Source organism: Nyctibius grandis, unplaced genomic scaffold (assembly GCF_013368605.1).
Source record: "Nyctibius grandis isolate bNycGra1 unplaced genomic scaffold, bNycGra1.pri scaffold_87_arrow_ctg1, whole genome shotgun sequence".
Classification (NCBI taxonomy): Eukaryota; Metazoa; Chordata; class Aves; order Nyctibiiformes; family Nyctibiidae; genus Nyctibius; species Nyctibius grandis.
In genome coordinates, this window is record NW_027167610.1 from 11,169 (window position 1) to 31,399 (window position 20,231).

General features: G+C 66.3%; 3 protein-coding genes across 3 annotated transcripts; all 3 read left to right on the top strand.

Annotated features, from left to right (window-relative positions):
- The first annotated feature begins 167 nt into the window (after positions 1–167).
- Positions 168–7,416, top strand: TGFB1I1 (transforming growth factor beta 1 induced transcript 1). The gene is given in 11 exon segments (XM_068424813.1): positions 168–2,215; positions 3,383–3,534; positions 4,117–4,148; positions 4,377–4,483; positions 4,761–4,854; positions 4,974–5,175; positions 5,178–5,306; positions 5,673–5,846; positions 6,168–6,249; positions 6,709–6,857; positions 7,053–7,416. Coding segments are annotated over 11 exon segments (1,401 nt in total). The 5' UTR covers positions 168–2,202; the 3' UTR covers positions 7,320–7,416.
- Positions 7,417–9,588: 2,172 nt separating this feature from the next.
- On the top strand, positions 9,589–16,731 carry LOC137677506 (integrin alpha-D-like). The gene is given in 22 exon segments (XM_068424807.1): positions 9,589–9,596; positions 10,044–10,144; positions 10,456–10,520; positions 11,227–11,351; positions 11,488–11,707; positions 11,799–11,950; positions 12,047–12,200; positions 12,426–12,576; positions 12,657–12,730; positions 12,843–12,972; positions 13,157–13,305; positions 13,393–13,530; positions 13,605–13,811; positions 14,185–14,315; positions 14,401–14,488; positions 14,491–14,557; positions 15,048–15,208; positions 15,301–15,429; positions 15,587–15,660; positions 15,756–15,897; positions 16,444–16,551; positions 16,648–16,731. Coding segments are annotated over 22 exon segments (2,658 nt in total).
- Positions 16,732–18,950: 2,219 nt separating this feature from the next.
- Positions 18,951–20,163, top strand: COX6A2 (cytochrome c oxidase subunit 6A2). The gene is made up of 3 exons (XM_068424829.1): positions 18,951–19,064; positions 19,781–19,923; positions 20,029–20,163. The coding sequence occupies exons 1-3, from the start codon at positions 18,992–18,994 to the stop codon at positions 20,107–20,109; spliced, it is 297 nt and encodes a 98-aa protein (XP_068280930.1). The 5' UTR covers positions 18,951–18,991; the 3' UTR covers positions 20,110–20,163.
- The last annotated feature ends 68 nt before the right edge of the window (positions 20,164–20,231 follow it).

The window sequence follows — 20,231 nt, forward strand, 5'->3', positions numbered from 1 at the left end:
CCGCCGTCACCGCGTCCCCCAGCGCCCTGTGGGCCTTGGCCGAGCGGTGGGGCTGCGTCCCCTTGGCCGCCCGGGCCGCCCAGGCCATTCTCGGGGGGCCGCCCCACATCGTGGCCCCCCGCTTGGTCCGGGTGGCCCGGCTGGCCCGATGTCCCCCTCGCCTAGCCCGGGCCCTGATGGCTGCCATGGGGCCCCGGGGGGCTCGGCCCCACCTTGATATGGGGGAGCCGTGGGGTGGGCGCGACCCCCTGCTGCGACCCCCCGGAGACGCCAATGGGGACCTCGAGGATGTGCAGGAGGACCTCGGGGACCTGGAGGATGACTTCGGGGTCCCTTGCGAGGACCTCGGGGGCACCCAGGGAGACCTCAGGGACGTGGCAGACCCCTTTGGGGAGCCCTCTGTGGAGGCTGGGGACCCCTTAGGTGAAGGCGATGTGGACATGGAGCTCAAGGGGCCTCTCTAGGACCTTGGGGACCCCCAGCAGGACCTTGGGGACCCCTTTGGGGATCTTGGGGACCACTGCATGGGTGTTGGGGACCCCTTAGATGACAACGAGGAGGATATGGAGGTCAGGGACCTCTATAGGACCTTGGGGACCCCTTTGGGGACCACTGCATGGGCGTTGGGGACCCCTTAGATGAGGACAAGGAGAACATGGAGGTCAGGGACCTCTCCAAGACCTTGGGGATCCCTCTGGATATTAAGGACCCCTTAGATGAAGATGACGTGGGCATGGAGGTCAGAGGACTTCTCTAAGACCTTTGGGGCCCTTTTACAGGTCTTGGGGACCCCTTAGATGAAAATCAGGAGGACATGGAGGTAACGGGACCTTTCTAACACCTTGGGGACACCCTGGAGGACCCCTTTATGGCTGTGAGGGACCTCTTAGGCAGAGATGAGGGGGAAAAAGAGGTCAGGAGAGCTCTCTGAGATCTTGAGAACACCTTTAGGGACCTTGAGGAGGTGGAGGACACCTTCAGGGACCTCCACGGGGACCTTAGGGAGGACTTTGTGGACCTTCTTTGGGACCCCTCTGTGGGTGTTGGGGACCCCTTAGGTGAGGACAGGGAAGGCACGGAGGTGAAGGGATCTAAGACCTTGAGAACGGCCATTGATCTTGGACGCACTGAAGGATCGTAGTGGCTTTGGAGACCCCTTAGATGAAGATGAGGAGGACATGGAGGTTTTGGACCCTTGTGGGGACCTCGGGGACCCCCATGAGGACCTTGGGTCCTGCTCTAGATGTTAAGGCCTTTTTCAATGATGAAGATGAGGCCAGGGCGGTGGGGGAGCCCCGTGAGGACCTTGGGGGTCCCCTCTACCTGTTGAGACCCTTTTTGATGATGAAGACAGGGCTAGGGACGCCCTCCCCCACGGACTTGAGGAACCCCCTGAGGACCTTGAGAACCTCATCTAGACGTTGAGGCTTTTTGATGATGAAGATGAGGCTGGGGGGGGTGGACAGACCCCCATGGGGACCTTGCGGACCCCCAAGGTGGCAGAAGGGAAGGAAGAGGCCCAGATTTGGGGAGGAAGGCACAGTTTCAGGGCACCCCCCGGGGTGACAGGGGGACACCACCCCCCCCCCCCAAGTTATGGGGCATCCCCACAGTGTCAGGGCGGGATGATGGTGTGGGGGGGGCGCCTGGTTTCGGGTTGATTTCACGGGGTTTTGGGGTCGTGACTGTAGCAATGGCGGCTCGCAATAAAGGAGGTGAAACTGCTCCCGCGTGGTGAGGACCCCCCCAATCTGCCACCCCTGGACCCCACAGACCCCATGGACCCCTGCACCCACCGCCCCCCGCACCCCACGGACCCCTACACCCGCACCCCACGGGCCCCAGGGGATCGGGGCCCTTGTACCCCACGGACCCCCGTGTCTGCCCCCTACCCGCACCCCACGGACCCCAGGGTGTGCCCCCCCCCCCCCAAATACCCCACGGACCCCGGGATGTGGGGCACCCCAAAGGATCCCCGTACCCCACGGACCCCGGGTGTGGCCCCCGTACCCCACGGACCCCAGTGTCCGCCCCCCCCATACCCCACGGGCACGAGCATCCTGCCCCCCCGCACCCCACGGCCCCAGACGTCCGGCCCCCCCGCACCCCCCGCCCCGGCCCGGCCGTCCGGCCGCTTCCATACATGGGCACCGAGGGGCCCGCGCGGGGCGACGTCACGGGGGGCCGCGCCCAGGCCCGGCCATGGAGGACCTGGGTGAGTCCGTCCGTCTGTCCCTCCGTCCGTCCCGCTGTCCGTCCGGTTGTCCCCCTGTCCGTCCGTCCCGCTGTCCGTCCCTCCATCCGTCCCCTCGGGTGTCCCGGGTGCTGGCGGGGCGGCGGGTGCTCGGGGCCGGGGTCCGTGGGTGCTGGGACGGGACAGGGGTGCTGGGACGTCGCAACCGTGGGTGCTGGGATAGTGGATGCCTGAACGCTGGGGTCCCCTAGGGGAGGTGAGTGCCTGGGCACTGGGGTCTGTGGGTGCTGGGATGGATGGGTGCCTGGGACACGGGGGTCTCCTACGTGACATGGGTGCTGGGACGGATGGGTGCCCAGGTGCCTGGGTCCCCTAGGGGACATGGGTGCTGGGGTCTGTGGGTGCTGGGACGGATGGGTGCTGGGACACTGGGTCCATGGGTGCTGGGATGGATGGGTGCCTGGGACACGGGGGTCCCCTACGTGACGTGGGTGCTGGGACGGATGGGTGCCCAGGTGCCTGGGTCCCCTAGGGGACATGGGTGCTGGGGTCTGTGGGTGCTGGGATGGATGGGTGCTGGGACACTGGGTCCATGGGTGCTGGGATGGATGGGTGCCTGGGACACGGGGGTCCCCTACGTGACATGGGTGCTGGGACGGATGGGTGCCCAGGTGCCTGGGTCCCCTAGGGGACATGGGTGCTGGGGTCTGTGGGTGCTGGGATGGATGGGTGCTGGGACACTGGGTCCATGGGTGCTGGGATGGATGGGTGCCTGGGACACGGGGGTCTCCTACGTGATGTGGGTGCTGGGACGGATGGGTGCCCAGGTGCCTGGGTCCCCTAGGGGACATGGGTGCTGGGGTCTGTGGGTGCTGGGACGGATGGGTGCTGGGACACTGGGTCCATGGGTGCTGGGTGGGTGGGTCCCTAGGGGACATGGGTGCTGGGGTCTGTGGGTGCTGGGACGATGGGTGCTGGGACACTGGGTCCATGGGTGCTGGATGGGTGGGTGCCCTAGGGGACAGGGGTGCTGGGATGCATGGGTGCCGGTGCGCCTGGATCTGTGGGTGCTGGGATGCCTGGGTCCCCTAGGGGATATGGGTGCTGGGGTCCATGGGTGCCGGGATGGATGCGTGCTGGGTCCATGGGTGCTGGATGCTGGGTCCCTCACCATCTCCTCCCCCCCAGATGCCCTCTTGGCCGACCTGGAGACGACGACGTCGCACCTCGCGCGGCGGCCGGTGCTGCTGACGGACCCGCCTGGGGGGGCGGCACCCCAACACCCGCCCCCCACCCACAGCGGGGACCCCCCCCGGCCACCCCCGCCCCCCTACGGCCCAGTGAGCTCGGTCATCTGGGGACATGGGGGGCTTTGGGGGATGTTGGGGACACTGAAGGGGCTTGGGACACTGGGGCGGTGAGGGGCCCTGGGGACACTGGGGGACACTGGGGATATTGGGGACATGGAAGGGCCTTAGGGACATGGGGGGCTTTGGGGATGTGGGGGACTTTGGGGACATTGGGGACCTTGGGACCATTGGGGTCCCTGGGGGCTTTGGGGACATGAAGGACATTGGGGTACTTTGGGGATGTTGGGGACTTGGGGACATTGAGTGGCTTTGGGACACTGGGCCATGAGGGGCCCTGGGGATGCTGGGGATCTTGGAGACATGGGGGCTTTGGGGACATGGGGGGCTTTGGGGATGTGGGGGGCTTTGGCGACATGAAGGACCTTGGGGACTTGGGGGTGGAGATGGGGGACAGTAGGGTTGGGGGCCGCTGGGATGGGGACGATGGGGACATCAAGGATGAGGACAGGGACTCGGTGGGGGGACATGGAGACCTCGAGGACCCCGGGGATGGGGAAATTGGGGGTGATGATGTCCCAGGTCCCCATTAACCCCCAACGTGCCTGTCCCCAGGTGACAGGGGGGGACACCGAGCATCTCTACAGGTACGGGGATGTTGGGGACATGGGGAGGGATGTTTGGGACAAGGGGGGACATTGGGGACATGAGGGGGGGGACATGGGGGGATGTTGGGGACATGGAGGAGATACAGGAGGGGGCATGGGAGGTGGGATCTGGGACGGGGGGAGGATGGAGGGCTGGGAGCGGGGCACGGAGAGGAACCTTGGGGACACGGAGGGGATGTGCCACCCCTGGGTGTCCCCGTCCCCCAGCACGGTGCAGAAGGCCCGGCCCCCCCGGCCCCCCCCAGCTCCTCCTGGCCTGGGGGAGCTCGACCGGCTCCTCCGTGACCTCAACGCCACCCACAGCTCCATCGCAGGTACCCCAACCCCCAATCCCTCCCAGGGACCCCAAAATCACCTCTGGCTGCCCCACACCCACCCCCTGTGCACCCCAAACCCCCCCCCCGAGCACTCCAAAAAGAACCCTGGGCACCCTAAACCCCCACAGCCCCCTCCCCAAATCACCCTGGGGAGACCCAAAATCATTCTGTGGGCCTCTAATCTCCTTGGGCGCCTCTTAAAGTCACCCCGGGAACCCCCAAAACCTTCCTGGAGACCCCAAAACTGGCCATGACACACCCCACCCCCCCCCAGATGAGATCCTGGCTCAGTTCCCCCCCCTGAAGAGCCCTGAGGGGGTGAAGAGGAAGGAGGCAGCAGATGAGGCTGAAGTCGCGGTGTCCCCCCCGTGGTGAGTGTGTGTGTGTCTGGGGGGGGTCAGCTGCACTCCAAAATGGGGTCATCCCCAATTACCAACCCCTCTATCAGCACCACCCCCCCCAACCCTCTCTCTGACCCCCCCCAAAGTAGCTCTGGGACCCCCCCGGTGCCCCCCACCTCGGCCACCTCGGCCACCCAGGAGCTGGATAAGCTGATGGCCTCGCTCTCCGACTTCCACCTCCACCGCACCGTGAGTCTGGGGGCTTTCGGGGCTGTGTGCCCCCCCATTTTCCCCCGCACCTCCTTAACTCTCTTTTCCCCTTTTTACGCCCCCCCCAGCCCCCCCCCAAAAAGGGGATTCCTGAGGGCGAGAACCTGGACTCCATGCTGGTGCTGCTGCAGTCGGACCTGAGCCGCCAAGGGGTCCCCACGGGGGCGAAGGGGGTTTGTGGGTCCTGCCAGAAGCCCATCGCGGGGAAGGTGGGTTTTTGGGGTGCCCCTGGTGGGGGGGAGGAAGGGGTGGGGGAAGAAGAAGGCAGGGGGGTGCCTGGTGCTGCACCCCAAAGTGGGGGCTTTCTTGGGGGGTGTCTTAAAATGGGACTGTGCCCCAAAACGTTGGGGGGGGCGATGTCCTCTGGTGTGCCCCCAAAATGAGATTAGCTTCGTGCAGAGCCTAAATTGGGGGTGCCCCCACTGCACCCCAAAAATAGGGCTGCCCCCAGCCAGCTGCACCCCCGAAGCGAAGGCCCCCACCCCCCAAACCAGACCTCACCCAACTGGGACCCCAAAATGGGGTCTCATCCCTTGAGACCCCCCCCCACCTTTCTCCTTACCCCCGCCCCGCAGGTGGTGAAGGCTTTGGGGTGCGCCTGGCACCCTGAGCACTTCGTCTGCGCCCGCTGCGGCGAGGAGCTGGGGGGCGGCAGCTTCTTCGAGAAGGACGGGGTGCCCTACTGCCCCCGCGACTACGGGCGGCTCTTCTCCCCACGCTGCGCCCGCTGCGCCCAGCCTATCCTCGACGTGGGTCGGGGGACCCCTGGGGGGGCGAGGGGGGGCCTGGGATCTCCTGGGGGCCCTGGGAGTGGTGGGACCCCCTTGGGTGTAACGGGATCTTCTGGGGTGCTCTGGGGGTGGTGGGACCTTCTGGGGGGCCATGGGACCTTCTGGGGGACTCTGGGAGCAGTGGGACCTCCTGGGGGGCCATGGCAGATGGTGAGACCTTCTGCGGGGGGCAGTGGGACCTTCTGGGGGGCCCTGGGGGTGGTGGGACCCCAGGGGGTGTGGTGGGAGCCCTGAGGTGGGGACTGGCAGTGATGTCCCTGTCTCCACCCTGCCCCCCAGAAAATGGTGACGGCGCTGGACAAGAACTGGCACCCGGAGCACTTCTGCTGCGTCAAGTGCGGGCAGCCCTTCGGCGAGGAGGGTGGGTGGCCTCCGTGTCCCCCTGCCGTGTCCCGTCCTCTCCTCCCAGGTTGCCTCGTGGCCCCCCATGGCCCCCCCATGTCCCTGCCCTCTCCCACTGTCCCACTGTGTCCCTGTGGCCTGATCCCGCGCTCACGTGTCCCCGTGTCCCCACATCTCACCGTCCCCGCCTGGTCCCACCACCATCCCCATGTCCCCACATCTCTCCTCCTCCTTCCTGGCCTCATCACCACGGCCGTGTCCCCATGTCCCCAGATCCCACCATCCTCACCTCCATGTCCCCTGTGTCCCCATGTACCCCACATCCGTGTCCCCACACCCCACCATCCCCACATCCGTGTCTCTGTGTCCCCCCACCCCACCATCCCCACGTCCGTGTCTCCGTGTCCCCACACCCCACGTCCGTGGTCTCCCGTGTCCCCGTGTCCCCACGCCTCCCCGTCCCCGTGGTGTCCCCCAGGCTTCCTGGAGAAGGACGGCCAGCAGTACTGCCGCCAGGACTTTGCCGAGCTCTTCTCCAGCCGGTGCCGGGGCTGCGGGCGGCCCATCCTGGAGGGCTACATCGCCGCCCTCGAGGGGCTCTGGCACCCCGAGTGCTTCGTCTGCCGGGTGAGACTCCCGCCACCCCTATGTCCCCACCTCCCCTGGTCCGTGATGTCCCCACATCCCACATCCCCACCTCCCCTGGTCCCTGGTGTCCTCAGGTCCCTGTGTCCCACCTCTGCTGGTCCCGGTGTCCCCACACCCCCACGCCCCCACCTCCCCTGGTCCCTGATGTCCCCATCCCCATGTCCCTGTCCCCAGGAGTGCTTCGCGCCCTTTGTGGGGGGCAGCTTCTTCGAGGACGGCGGCCACCCCTACTGCGAGCGGCACTTCCACGCCCGGCGGGGCTCGCTGTGCCGGGGCTGCGGGGAGCCCATCGCCGGCCGGTGCGTCACCGCCATGGCCCAACGCTTCCACCCCGAGCACTTCGTCTGCGCCTTCTGCCTCCGGCCCCTCTCCAAGGGCACCTTCCAGGAGCAGGAGGGCAAGCCCTACTGCCAGCCCTGCTTCCTCCGCCTCTTCGGGTGAGGCCACCGCGGCCCCCCCCAGCCCCACTGATGGTGCCTCATGGTGCGGGGTGCCCCACAGAGGTCCAATGGACACCCCGTGACCATCACAAGAACGTCCCGCGTGTGCCCTGTTGCGTGGGGTGCACCGTTGAGGTGGTCTTCAAGGTGGCCCGTGGTGCTCGGGGGCCTCATGGGTGGGGATCTGACACCCTTGAGGTGCCCCACGGTGTGGGGTGCCCCACAGAGGTCCACTGGACACTCCACAACCACCACAAGAACGTTCCATGGGTGAACCATTGGATGGGGTGCACCGCTGGGGTGGTCATGGAGGTGTCTTGGGGCGCTTGGAGGCCTCATGCATGGGACCCCTGAGGTGTGCGGTAGCGTAGGGTGCCCCATAGACATCAAACGGGCACCCCATGACCATCCCGTGGGTGCCCTGTTGGACGGGGTGCTCCATGGAGGTGCCCCCATGATGCCTGCGAGCCTCACGTGGGGGGTCCATCACCCCTGCGCTGCCCCGCGGTGTGGGGCGCCTCATAAATACCCCATGGGGGGGGTCTCGTGGGCGCTCCACGGTGCGGTGTGACCCATGGATCTGGCCATGGACTTGCTCCGCAGCTTGGGGTGGTCTCTGTGCGTGGTGCGGGACTGGAAGCGCTGGGGGGCACTGGTGGTCCCAGTGGGGCACTGGGGGGCACTGGGGGCCTCCGTGGGTCACACTTGCTCTTTGCTTGCACATGCCAAAGCCTTTATATTTGGGGGGGAAGGGGGGGCAGTTGTGGGATAAATGGGGCAGGTTGGGGGTCTCTGGGGTAGGTTATTGGTCTGGGGGATCCCTGGAGAAGGTTGGGGAGCAGCTGGAGGGTCTGTGGGACCAGCTGAGAGGCGATTGTGGGTCTGTGGGGCAGAGTGTGGGTCTGGACGGATCTATGGGGCAGGTTGAAGGGGGGAATAGGGGGTCTTGGGGGCAGCTGTGGGTCTGTGAGGCAGTTTGGGGAGCACTTGGGTGATCTGTGGGGCGGGTGGGGGGATTTATGGGGCGGTTGGGGGTGGGATCTATGGGGCGGTTGGGGGGATCTATGGGGCAGTTGTGGGGCGCAGCACCGGGCGCACGCGGCTGACTGTGGACAATAAACACTCGCAGCACAATGGCTGCTCCTGGCTGAGCCCACCCTCCCGGGGACCCGGCGCCCGTTTTGGGGCCGTTTCACCCCATTCTGGGGCCGTTCCGCCCCCTCCTCAGTTTCACCGTGGTGTGGGTCCGTTTCGCTCCCTTCGGGGTCACCGCTGGCCCCCATTTGGGTCAATTTCACCTGGTTTTGGGTCAGTTTCACACTTTGATGCCGTTTTGCTTGTTTTTGTGTCAATTTGCCCATTTTTTGTGCCAATTTCACCCCCTTTGGGCCAATTTCACCCCCTTTGGGCCAATTTCACCCAGTTTGGGGCCGTTTCCCCTCACTTTGGTGTCAGTTCTCCCAGTTTTGGGTCAATTTCTCCCCCTTTCAGGTGGATTTCTCCCCCTTTTGGGTCAATTTCATTTCCTTTTGGGGTCAGTTTCACCCACTTTGGGCCAATTTCACCCAGTTTAGGGCCGTTTTCCCCCACTTTGTGTCAGTTCCCCCACTTCTGGGTCAATTTCTCCTAGTTTGGGGGTAGTGTCACCATATACAGGTTATTTTTCCCCCAGTCCAGAGGGTGTTTCACCAAATATTGTGTCAAGTTGGCCCACTTTAGGGCTGATTTTACCCATTCTGGTGCTATTTCATGCAGGTTTGGGTCTGTTTCCCTCCCTTTTTGGGTCGATTTCATGCCATTTCTGCCAATCCCACCCTCTTTTGGGTCAATTTTCCCCCTTTTTTGGATCGATTTCACTCCATTTCAGCCCATATTCCCCCCCTGGCACCCACCCCACGGCCCCCCCTCCACCAGCAGGTCTGCGGGCAGACCCCCGGCATCCGGGGGGAGCGTTGTGGGGACCGAGGCGTTCGGGCCCCACACGTGTGGGTTCGGCGCCGGCCGCCCCCGGCTGTCGAGAACCCCGACCGCTTCCTGCCGCCCGCGGGGGGGCTGCAGGGTCTCTGCTGCTGGGGGGGGGGCTGAGTTGGGGTCACCCCCATTTGGGGTGCACCTTATTTGGGGTCAGCCCCATTTTGGGTTGCAGCGTGCCGTAGGGTGCCCCTCCCTGCCCCCCAGGCCCCCTCAAAACCCAACACCCCCCCTCCTCCCCACAGCCCCACCTCCTCCACCCCTCTCACTTCTCCTTCTCAGCACCCCGAGCCGCAGCCATGCACCCGTGGGTGCTGCTCGCTGCGCTCTGCACAGGTGGGGGCGGGATGCCTGGGTCCCTGGGGGCCGGGGGGGGAGCATGGGGGTCCCAGACACCTGGGTCCCGGGGGGGATTTAGGGGGAGGCTGGGGCTCCCCCGACACCTGGGTCCCTGGGGGACGGTGGGGGGGAAGGATGGGGCTCCCCAGACACCTGGGTCCCCAGGGGAGGCTGGGCAGGGGGGAATGGGGGGGGTCCCTGGATGCCTGAGGGGCCGTGGGGTGGAAGGATGGGGGTCCCCAGACATCTGGGTACCCTGGGGGGCAGGAATTGGGGGTCCCCAGACACCTGGGTCCCCAGGGGGGGCTGGGGAGGGGGAATGGGGGTCTCTGGACACCTGGGAGGGAAACGTTGGAGAATTGAGGGGGGGGACGGAGGTCGAGTCCCCTCTCTACCCATGCCCCACCCCCCCCAGGGCTGTCCCCACCCTCAGCGTTGGGCTGGACGAGGTGACCCCGACGGTTTTTCGGGGCACGGGAGGCTCCTTCGGGCACAGCGTGGCCCAGGTCGACGCTGGTAGGTGCCTCCCACCCCCCATCACCTTTGGGTGCCCCCCTCCTCTGCCATGGGACCCCCCTGACTGCCCCCCACCATAGGGTGCTGGGTGGGGGCCCCCCTGGAGCCAGGAGGGGCCGGTGAGACGGGACGGGTCTATCGGTGCCAGTTCGGGACCGGGAGCTGCCAGGATTGTCCCCATCACCGTAGGAATGCTGGGTGTGTCACCCCCCTGCCGCCCCCAACACCTGCGTCCCCTGGGAGGGGTGTGGGGTGCAGAGGGGGCAGACCAGTTGCCCGGGTCCCCCATCATGCCCCTCTCCCCCCCAAAGCCCCCCCAGAGGTGACCTCCATGTCCCTGGGCCTGTCCCTGGTGGCACACGGATCCCAGCTCCTGGTGGGTCCCGTCTCCGTCGTGATGGTCGATGGGTGTGATGGAGTGGCAAGGGGCGCGGGGCACAACAGTGGGGTTGGGGGGCTCTGGGGAGGTGAGTCCATCACACCCAGCGAGGGGGCCCAGGGGGGGTCTCCTGGGCTCTCTCGGGGCCTACTGGGGTCTTTTGGGGGCTACTGGGGTCTCTTGGGGTCTATTAGGGGCTTACTGGGGGCTTTTGGGGTCTTTTGGCAGCTACTGGGGTCTCTTGGGGTCTACTAGGGTCTATTGGGGTCTTTTGGAGTCTACTGGGGTCTCTTGGGGTCTACTGGGGTTCGTTGGGGTCTCTTGGGGTCTACTAGGGTCTATTGGGATCGACTGTGGCTCCTGGGGGCTCTTGGGGTCTACTAGGCTTCTTAGGGGTCTGCTGGGAATCTGCTAGGGCTCCGAGGATCTCCTAGGGTCTATTGGGATTCTGCTGAGGACTACGGGGTTCTGTTGGGGTCTACTGGGATCTACTAGGGTCTGTTGGGATCCACTGGGGGATCCTGGGTCTCTAGGGTCTACTAGGGTCTTTTGGGGCCTGTTGGGATCTACTGGGGTCTACTGGGGTTCTGTTGAGGTCTACTAGGGGCTATTGGGGTCTACTGGGACCTATTGGAGAATATCAGGGTCTGTCGGGGCCAGGAGGGGTTGGGGAAATACAGCACCACCCGGTCTTGGGCCATAGGCGTGCGGCCCCACGGCGCAGAGGGCCTGTGGGGTGAACATGGAGCTGCGGGGGCTCTGCTTCCTCCTGCCTGCAGGGGGCACCCTGCCCGCTGCCCTGCCAGGTATGGGGGGGCTGACAACGGGGTGGATGGCCCGACAACGGGGTGGGGGGCCCTGAGGGTAAGGAAAGCCTGACGCTGGGGTAGATGGGCTCTGTGGGGCTGATATGGGGTGGAGAAGACCGGACGCAAGGGTAGATGGGTCCTACGGGTTGGTGAAGACCTGACGCTGGGGTAGATGGGCCCCGCAGGGTCAAGCTGTGCATCTTTCCCTCCACCACCTCCCATTCCCCCCCACCACTACCACCAGGTTGCCCTGCGAAGGCCTCTGACATCGTCTTCCTCATGGACGGTTCAGGCAGTATCAGGCGCCCCGACTTCGAGAGGATGAAGGTCTTCATCACCCAGGTCATGAGCCGGTTCGAGAGCACTGACACTCGTGTAGGTGCCAAGCTCCCCAGGGCTGGGTCCCGGGCACCCATGGGTGGCCTAATCCTGCCCCATCACGTCCTCCCCTTCCCGCCCTGGCCAGTTTGCGCTCATGCAGTTCTCCAGTACATCCACCCTCCATTTTGACTTCACCACCTTTGCCCGGTTGTCCCCGGCGGAGCGGGTGAAGGAGGTCCACCGCATCATGCAGACAAAAGGAACCACCTACACGGCCAGTGCTATCCAGACCGTGGTGTAGGTCCTGTCCCCAGACCCATCCTGCCCCTTGTCCCCACCTCGGGGCCACCCCATCGTCCCAAAACAACTGTCCCTTCCCTCCCCCTGGGGCAGGAGGCAACTGTTCACCCCGCGGCACGGAGCCCGTGAAGGTGCCCACAGGATCCTCATTGTGGTGACAGATGGGCAGAAGTTTGGGGACCCGCTGGAATACAGAGAGGTCATCCCTGAGGCGGCACGTGCGGGGATCATCCGCTACGCCATTGGGGTGAGTGAGAGCTGTCCGAACATCTCCATCCATCCATCTCCTCCATCCACAAACACCTCTGGCCATCTACAAGCACCTCTGTTCTTCTCCGAACATTTCCAAGCATCTCCACCCATTTTATTCACGTTTGTCCATCCCTCCCTCTCCAAACACCCATCTACACACCCTCCCCTCCCTCCCCAAACTTCTCCGTCCCTCCACCCTCCCATCCTTCTCCGGCCACAGGTGGGCAGCGCCTTCGTGGACCCAGAAGCCATAGAAGAGCTCCGCACCATTGCCTCTGAACCCAGCAAGGACCACGTCTTCAGGGTGGACAACTTTGACGCCCTGCAGGGCATCCAGAACGAGCTGCAGGAGAAGATCTTCGCCATTGAGGGTACCGGGGAGCCAGGGGGCGGCTGGGGGGTGGCCGAGGGGGGCAGTTGGTGCCCCCCGCTCACCCCAGCCTGCCCCCAGGCACCCAGTCCGCCCACAGCAGCTCCTTCCAGCTGGAGATGGCCCAGGAGGGCTTCAGCGCTCTGCTCACCCCCGTGAGTGTCCCCCGGCCACCTGAGACCGTCCCCATGCCCATGGGATGTCCCTGGGGAAGGACTGTCTCCTCTCCCGTCACCACTGTCCCCCTCCCCATCTTTACTGGTGCAGGAGGGGCCCATACTGGGAGCGGTGGGTGCCTACGACTGGTCCGGAGGGGTCTTTGTCTACGGCAGGGGTGGGGAGGCCACCTTCGTCAACGTGTCCCGAGACGCTGGGGACATGAACGACGCCTACTTGGGTAAGGGCTGCCTGGGACAGGGACGGTTGGGTCCTCGCCAGGGTCCTGGGGATGGTGGTGTCCCCATGAGGGTCCTGGGGACGTTGGTGCCCCCATGAGTTCCTGGGGATGCCAGCATCCCCCCAAGTCTCCTGGGGCCACTGGCACCCCCAGGAGGGTCCCCGCTGACCCCCGCTGTGGCCAGGCTATGCAGCCGAGTCCCTGTCCCTGGGGGGCAGCCGGGCGCTGGCACTGGGGGCCCCCCGCTACCGCCACGTTGGCCGCCTCCTCCTCTTCCACCTCCGCGGCCCCCAGGCTGCTTGGGAGCTCCTGGCAGATGCCACGGGGCCGCAGGTAACGGTGGACACACGGGGAGGGGACGGGGGGTGCTGGGGAGGGGGTGAACCCCCCAGCCTGCCCCACGGCCCCTTGTCCCCGCAGGTGGGCTCCTACTTCGGGGCGTCCCTGTGTGCCCTGGACACCGACGGGGACGGCTCGGCCGAGGTGGTGTGGGGGGCCCCCATGTTCTACGGGGCCGGCAGCGGGGGCCGCGTGGCCGTCTGCACCCTCAGGCTGAAGGTAGGGGCCCCCCACCCTGCCCCCCCGGGCCCCACAGCAGGCAGGGGGGTCACCCGGCGCCTCGTCCCCCCCAGGGCGGCCGGCTGGGGTGCCAGCAGATGCTGCAGGGACAGCCCGGCCACCCCTTGGGGCGCTTTGGGGCCAGCCTGGCTCGCCTGGGGGACGTCAACGGGGACCGGTGGCCCGACGTGGCCGTGGGGGCCCCGCTGGAGGACGAGGAGAGGGGGGCCGTCTACGTCTTCCACGGGAAGCGGGATGGTGTCACCTCCCAGTACAGCCAGGTGAGACCCTCCCCACCCTCTGGTCCTGGGGTGGGGATGTCCTGGGTCACGGGTGCCTGCTGGGTGACGGAGAGGTGCCGGGTGGTGGGGACGTGGTGGGTGGTGGAGACGTGGTGGTGGAGACGTCCTGGGTGGTGGAGACGTCCTGGGTGGTGGAGTTGTCCTGGGTGCTGGAGAAGTCCTGGGTGCTGGAGATATCTTGGGTGCTGGAGGGCTCTTAGGTGATGACGACGTCTTGCGTGCTGGAGACGCTCCAGGTGCCCAGGGTGTCCTGGAAGCTGGAGGCCCTCCAGCTCCTGAAGGTGTCCCAGGTGCTGGGAACACCCTGGGCACCGGAGACGTCTCACCCGCGCGGGCGCCTCTCTCTCCCCAGCGCATCTCAGGCACCCGGTTCTCCAGCGGGCCACGCTATTTCGGCCAGGCCATCAGCGGTGGCCAGGACCTGACGGGGGACAGGCTGCCAGACGTGGCCGTGGGCGCCCAGGGACAGGTCCTGCTGCTCAGGTGCGCCCAGGGGATCCACCGGGGACCTTCCACGGCCTGCAGACTGCAGTGGCCACCACCACCCCCCTGTGGCTGTCACCACCAGGTCCCAGCCGCTGCTCAAGGTCCGCGTGAAGGTGGCTTTCCAGCCCCAGGAGATCCCCGCGGCCGCCTTTGACTGTCAGGAGGAGGAAGAGCTCAAGGGGGAAGTGGCCAAGGCTGGATCTGCTTCCTCAGCACCAAGAAAACCCCTGACAACTTTGGTGAGACCTCCCAGAAGTCTCTCTGGACCCCCAAAGCATCTGCATGTGTCCCAAGACCCCCAGCAGTGTATATGGACCCCCCAAACACCCTCCCCATGTTCTCAAGACCCCAGAAGTCCATCTGTCCTCCCAAAGCCTTTCCAAGTGTCCTTAAGACCCACCAGAAGCATATCTGGCCACCCAAAACCCCTCCAGATGTCCTCAAGACACCACCAGATGTACATCTGGTCTCCCAAAGCCCCTCCAGGTGTCTCCCAAGCCCCCCAGATCTCCATCTGGCCTCCCACAGCCCCTCCAGATGTCCTCAAGGTCTCCAATCCCCCTCCGGATGTCCCCAGATGCCCCCAGAAATCGACGTGGCCTCCTAAACCACCTCCTGATGTCCTCGAGACCCTCCAAAAGCCATCTGGCTCTCCATCTCCCCCTTTCCCACCGTCCTGGGGGGCTGCTGGAGACCCCGGCCACCCACCTTCCCCTCCTTTCCCCACAGGCAGCCAAGTTTCCACCACCCTCCGGTACCAGGCGGCCCTGGACCCCGGCCGGGCGAAGGTCCGGGCCGTCTTTGCCGGCAGCACCGCCGTCCGCAACGGGACCCTCCAGCTGGGTGTCGGACAGAGGTGCGAGACCTTGGCCATCGCCTTCACGGTGGGTGTCGGGAGAGGCCCCGGCGGGGCGGTCTGGGGGTGGCCCACCCCACGGCACCAGCCTGGGGGACACGGTGGTCCGTCTGTGCCGGGCAGGAGTGCCCACGGGACACGCTGACCCCCCTGGTGCTGCGCCTCACCTACGATGCCACGGGGGACCCCATCACGGTGGCCGAGGGCTTGCGGCCAGCCTTGAGCGAGGACTCGGAGACGGTGGTCGTGGGCACGGTAGGGGCTGGGGGGGGCGACCCCACGGTGGCGGCGTTGGGGGAGAGGGGTGGTGGGGCGTAGGGTTGGGGCGTGTGGAGGGATGGATGGAAGGAGAGGTGGGATGGATGGATGGAGAAGATGGATGGACAGATAGACAGACAAGGCATCTCCTCAGCTGCCCTTTGAGAAGAACTGCGGCGCTGACAACGTCTGCATCGACGACCTCCAGGTCTCCTTCAACTTCTCAGGGTAGGTCCCCCCTGTTCCCCGGGTCAGGGGGACACCTGTGGATGCCGGGGTCTGCCCCCTCCTGCCCCCACCTCCCTCTGTGTCCCCCACCCCAGGCTGGAAACCATCGTGGTGGGGGTGACCGACGTGGTGGACATCACCGTCACCCTCCGCAACCGCGGGGAGGACTCCTACGGGGCCACCGTCCAGCTGGAGCACGCCGAGGCCCTCTCCTACCGCAAGGCCGTCGTGCTCCAGGTACCCTCACCCCACCGATCCCCCCCAAATCCTTCAGAGCCTCGAAGACCCCCCAGAAGTCCCCAAGACCCTCCAGAAGTGCATTTGGCGTCCTAAAGCCCTTCCAGATGCCCTCAAGACCACCTGCAAGATCACGTGGATGCCCAAGATCCCCTAGAAGCCCATGTGGCCTCCTAAACCCTCTCCAGATGTCCTCTAGACCCCCAGAAGTCTATGTGGCCTCCAAAACCCCCTCCAGATGTTATCAAGACCCTCTAAAAGCCCATGTGTCCTCCTAAACCTTCTCCAGATGTCCTCAAGACACCCAAAACCCCCATCACATATCCCCAAGACCTCCCAGATATCCGTTTGCCCACCCAGACCCCTTCCAGGTGTCCCCCAAGCCCTCCAGAAGCCCATGTGGCCTCCTCAACCCTCTCCAGATGTCCTCAATACCCCCTAGAAGCCTGCCTGGCCTCTAGCCCGCCTCCAGATGTCCCCTGACTCCCCACCAGGTTGTCTTGCCCTCCCCATTCCCACCCCTGATCCCCCCCGGGGCATTCTCAGTCCTCCAGGAGATCCGGGTCCGTGCACTGCAACTCGGAGCCGGCGGAGCGACCGCAGCGCAGGACCCTCTGCCTCGTCAACCACCCCATCTTCCGCCCCGACGCCGAGGTAGGGGGTCCCTGGCGTCCCCCAGCCCGCTCGGGCGCCTGGGGACGTCGCCATCGGGTGGGTTGGGCGGTGACCCCCGGGCGTCCCGTCCCGCAGGTCGTGTTCACCGTCACCCTGGACGTGCCCCACGGCGCGGAGCTGGGGAGCGTGTTGGAGGTGGTGGCCAACGCCAGCAGGTGAGGGGCAGGGGCGCAGGGGGTGCGGGGTGAGGTGACACGCGTGATGCCCCTCTGCCGCAGCGACAACGGGGCGCCGGGCGGCCGGTGGCAGCGCGCCGAGATCCCAGTGGTGTACGGCGTCTTCCTCATCCTCACCAGGTAGGGGATGCCACCTCCCCGGGCCACCAGCCACCCCACCCATGTCACCTGCCCCCTGTCCCCATGTCCCCACAGTGTGCCACCAGCCCCTGTCCCTCATCCCCACTGTGCCACCCCCATGGCCACAGTCCCCAACGTGCCACCAGCCCCCATCCCTGGTCCCCAACGTGCCCCTCCACCTGTCCCCACTGCCCCGACCCCACGTCCCCCTCCACGGCCCCTCTTGTCCCCACCAGCGCCCCGGACTCCACCAAGTACATCAACGTCTCGGCCCACGCGGGGGCCCCCACCAGCGCCCCCGTCACCCACCACTACGAGGTGAGGGGGGAGGAGGGGGGCAGTCGTGGACCCCTGGGTCCCCCCGGGGGGTCCCGTCCCCACTGTCCCCCTCCCTGCGACAGGTGAAGGTCTTGGGGCAGCGGGGCCTCCCTCCCCAACGTCACCTTTCTGGTCCCCACGGCCCTGGGGGGACCCCGCTGTGGGACACGCTGGAGGTGACCCCCGACCAGGTAACACCCCCCCGTCCTGCTGCCCCCCACCACGGGGGTGACCCCAAAGCGGGCAGCCCAGAGCGGGGGTCCCCTGACCCGAGGTCCCCCCGCAGGAGCTGGCTCAGTGCCAGGCGGGGGCGAGCACCTGGGGGTCCCTGATGTCCCCCAGCGGCTTCGGGAGCGCCCCCTGCTGGTGAGTGCCAACCCTCCCGGGGGAGGTGGGTCAGGGGTGCCCCCAGACCCCCGTCACCCCCTCCCCGTGTCCCCACCGACCCCCAGGACTGCGCCGTGGCCGCCTGCCGGGAGCTGCAGTGCCGGGTCGGGGGGCTGGAGCCCCCCCGGGCCCTGGGGTTCAGCCTTGGGGGGAGCCTGGCCCTGGGCTGGCTGGCGCAGGTAAGGGGGCAGCCGGTGGGTGCCGTGGGGCAGCCATGGGGCAGCCAGGGGTGGGGGCACACTGGGGATGGGGAGGGCGCCCAGGGGCGATCCCCCCTGTGCCCCACTGCTGCCCCACGGCTGCCCCCCACCCCAGGCCCAGCAGCCCAAGGTGGTCGTGCAGAGCTCGGCCCAGGTCCTCTACGATGTGGGGCACTACCGGAACACCGGCGGGGGGCTCCAGCTCCAGGTGCGACCCCCATGCCTGGGTCCGGGGGTGGTGGGGTGGGGGACCTGGAGTACAGGTCAGTGCAGGGAGGTGGGGGGGGGGTCCCGTACAGCTGGGTCTGTGGGGGTCCCGGAATATGGGTCCATGGGGGAAATGGGGTGGGGGTCCTGGACCCCTGGGTCTGTGGGGGAAATGGGGTGGGGTCCCGGAATATGGGTCTGTGGGGGCGGTGGTGTGGGGGTCCCAGTCCCCGGGTCCCTCGGCCAGCCCCCCCCTGCCCCCCCGCAGGTGCAGACGCTGGTGGAGCGCCTGGAGACCCCCAACCCGCTGCCCCTCATCCTGGGGGGCACCGTCGGGGGCTGGTCCTGCTGGGGCTGGTGCTCTGGGGCTCTACAAGGTGAGGGGGCGGGGCCTGTGGAAGCCCCGCCCACTGGTGGGTGGGGGCGGGGGCTCCTCCCCCCCCAGCCTCACACACCCCCCCTCCCAATTCCCCTCCTCCCAGGTGGGCTTCTTCAAGCGCCGCTACAAGGAGCTCATGGAGGGTGACGGGACCCCCACGGCCCCCCTGGGCGACCCCCAGGGGTGAGGCGTCCCCCGGACCCCCGTGTGCCACCCTCGCCCAGGCAGGGGGGTCAGAAAAGGGGGTGCCTGGACCCCTGTGTCCTCTCGGGGGGGGTGGGGGGGGGGGTGTCAGGGGGGGTGTCACCCCCCCCCCCCTTTTTGCAGCCACCAATAAAGCCGCTTGAATGCCAGACCCCCCGCAAATCTCAGCCTGAACTTTTGAGGGGGTGGGGGACCATCGGGGGGTCCCCTGAGAGCCGTGTGACCCCCACCCCCCTGTCCTGAGCACCCCAGTGTCCGGACCCCCCCCCCCACCCGGCCCCTCGCCCTTGGCCCGGGTCTATATTTATCCCAGGACTATATTTAACACGTGCGGCGAGTTGGGGCCGGGCCTCAGCCCATTGGCCGGGCCAGGCACGCCGTGGGGCCGGGGTGACCCTGGGGGGGGGCAGTCGCCCTTCGCCACCGCCATGGTCGCTTGGGGGGCTGCCCCACATCGGGGCCTGGCCTCCGCTGCCGCGGCCCACGCCGGTGCCTCCGGAGGTCCGGGGGGGGACATTTGGTGGGGCGCTTTTGGGGTGTGGGGGATTCTGGGGGGATTCGGGGCTGTAGCGAGTCAGTTTGGGGTGGTTTGGGGCGATATTGGGATGTTTCAGGTAGTCTTGGGGTGGGTTTGGGTGGTATTGGGGTGAATGGGGTGGTTTTGGGGAAATCTGGAGGTTTTGGGGTGATATTGGGTGAACATGGTGTTTTGGGTGGTATTGGGGCAGATCTGATGGGGTTTGGGTGGTTTTGGGTAGTATTGAGGTATTTCGGGTGGTTTTGGGGTGGGTTTGGATGGTATTGGGATGTATCAGGTGGATTTGGGGTGTTTTGGGGCTATTTGGGGTGTATCAGGTGTTTTGGAGTTGTTTTGTGGTGTATTGGGTGTTTTGGAGTGTTTGGGATTTTTTGGGGGGGCTATTTAGGGTGTTTGGGGTTGTTTTGGGGTGTATCGGTTGTTTTGGGGTTGTTTTGGGGTGTATCAGGTGTATTTGGGCTGTTTGGGGTTTATTGGGTGTTTGGGGTTGTTTTTGGGGTGCTTTGGGGTTGTTTTGGGGCTGTTTTGGGGTGCTGCAGGCTGCGTGTGGTGTTTTGGGGCGGATTGGGATGACGCGTTTTGGGGTGCACCGGGTGACACCTCGGGGTGTACTGGGACCTTTTTGGGGTGTGGGGAGCGGGTTTGGGGGCGCCCCGGCCCCACGGCGCCTGTGGGGCAGGTCGGACGTGGCGGGCGCTGTCGTTCCTGGTGGCGCTGCCGGCGGTGGGGGTCTGCATGCTCAACGTGCGGCTGGAGCAGCGCCGGCGCCCCCACAGGGGCCCCCCCTTCGTGCCCTACCACCACCTCCGCATCCGCACCAAGGTACGGGGGCAGATGGGCCCCTATGGGGTCAGAAGGCCTGACACCGGGGTTGATGGGCCCAGGGGCCATTGCTGCTGACCCCCATCTTTCTCTCTCTCCCCACAGCCGTTCCCGTGGGGTGACGGGAACCACACGCTCTTCCACAACCCCCGCACCAACCCCCTGCCCACAGGCTACGAGAAATAGGGGACCACCCCCCACCCCGTGGCCCCCTCCTACAATAAATACCCTGACGCAGCCCCCTCTGCCTCCCCCAGCCCGGCCCCAAGGCGGACACCGACACACGGCAGACACCGACACACAGGGGG

Excerpts from the sequence above, each read along its gene's own strand:
- COX6A2 (XM_068424829.1), top strand. The coding sequence starts at position 18,992 with ATGGTCGCTTGGGGGGCTGCCCCACATCGGGGCCTGGCCTCCGCTGCC. Across the intron at positions 19,065-19,780 it reads CCACGCCGGTGCCTCCGGAG|GTCGGACGTGGCGGGCGCTG; the intron begins GTCCGGGGGGGG and ends CCTGTGGGGCAG. Across the intron at positions 19,924-20,028 it reads ACCTCCGCATCCGCACCAAG|CCGTTCCCGTGGGGTGACGG; the intron begins GTACGGGGGCAG and ends CTCTCCCCACAG.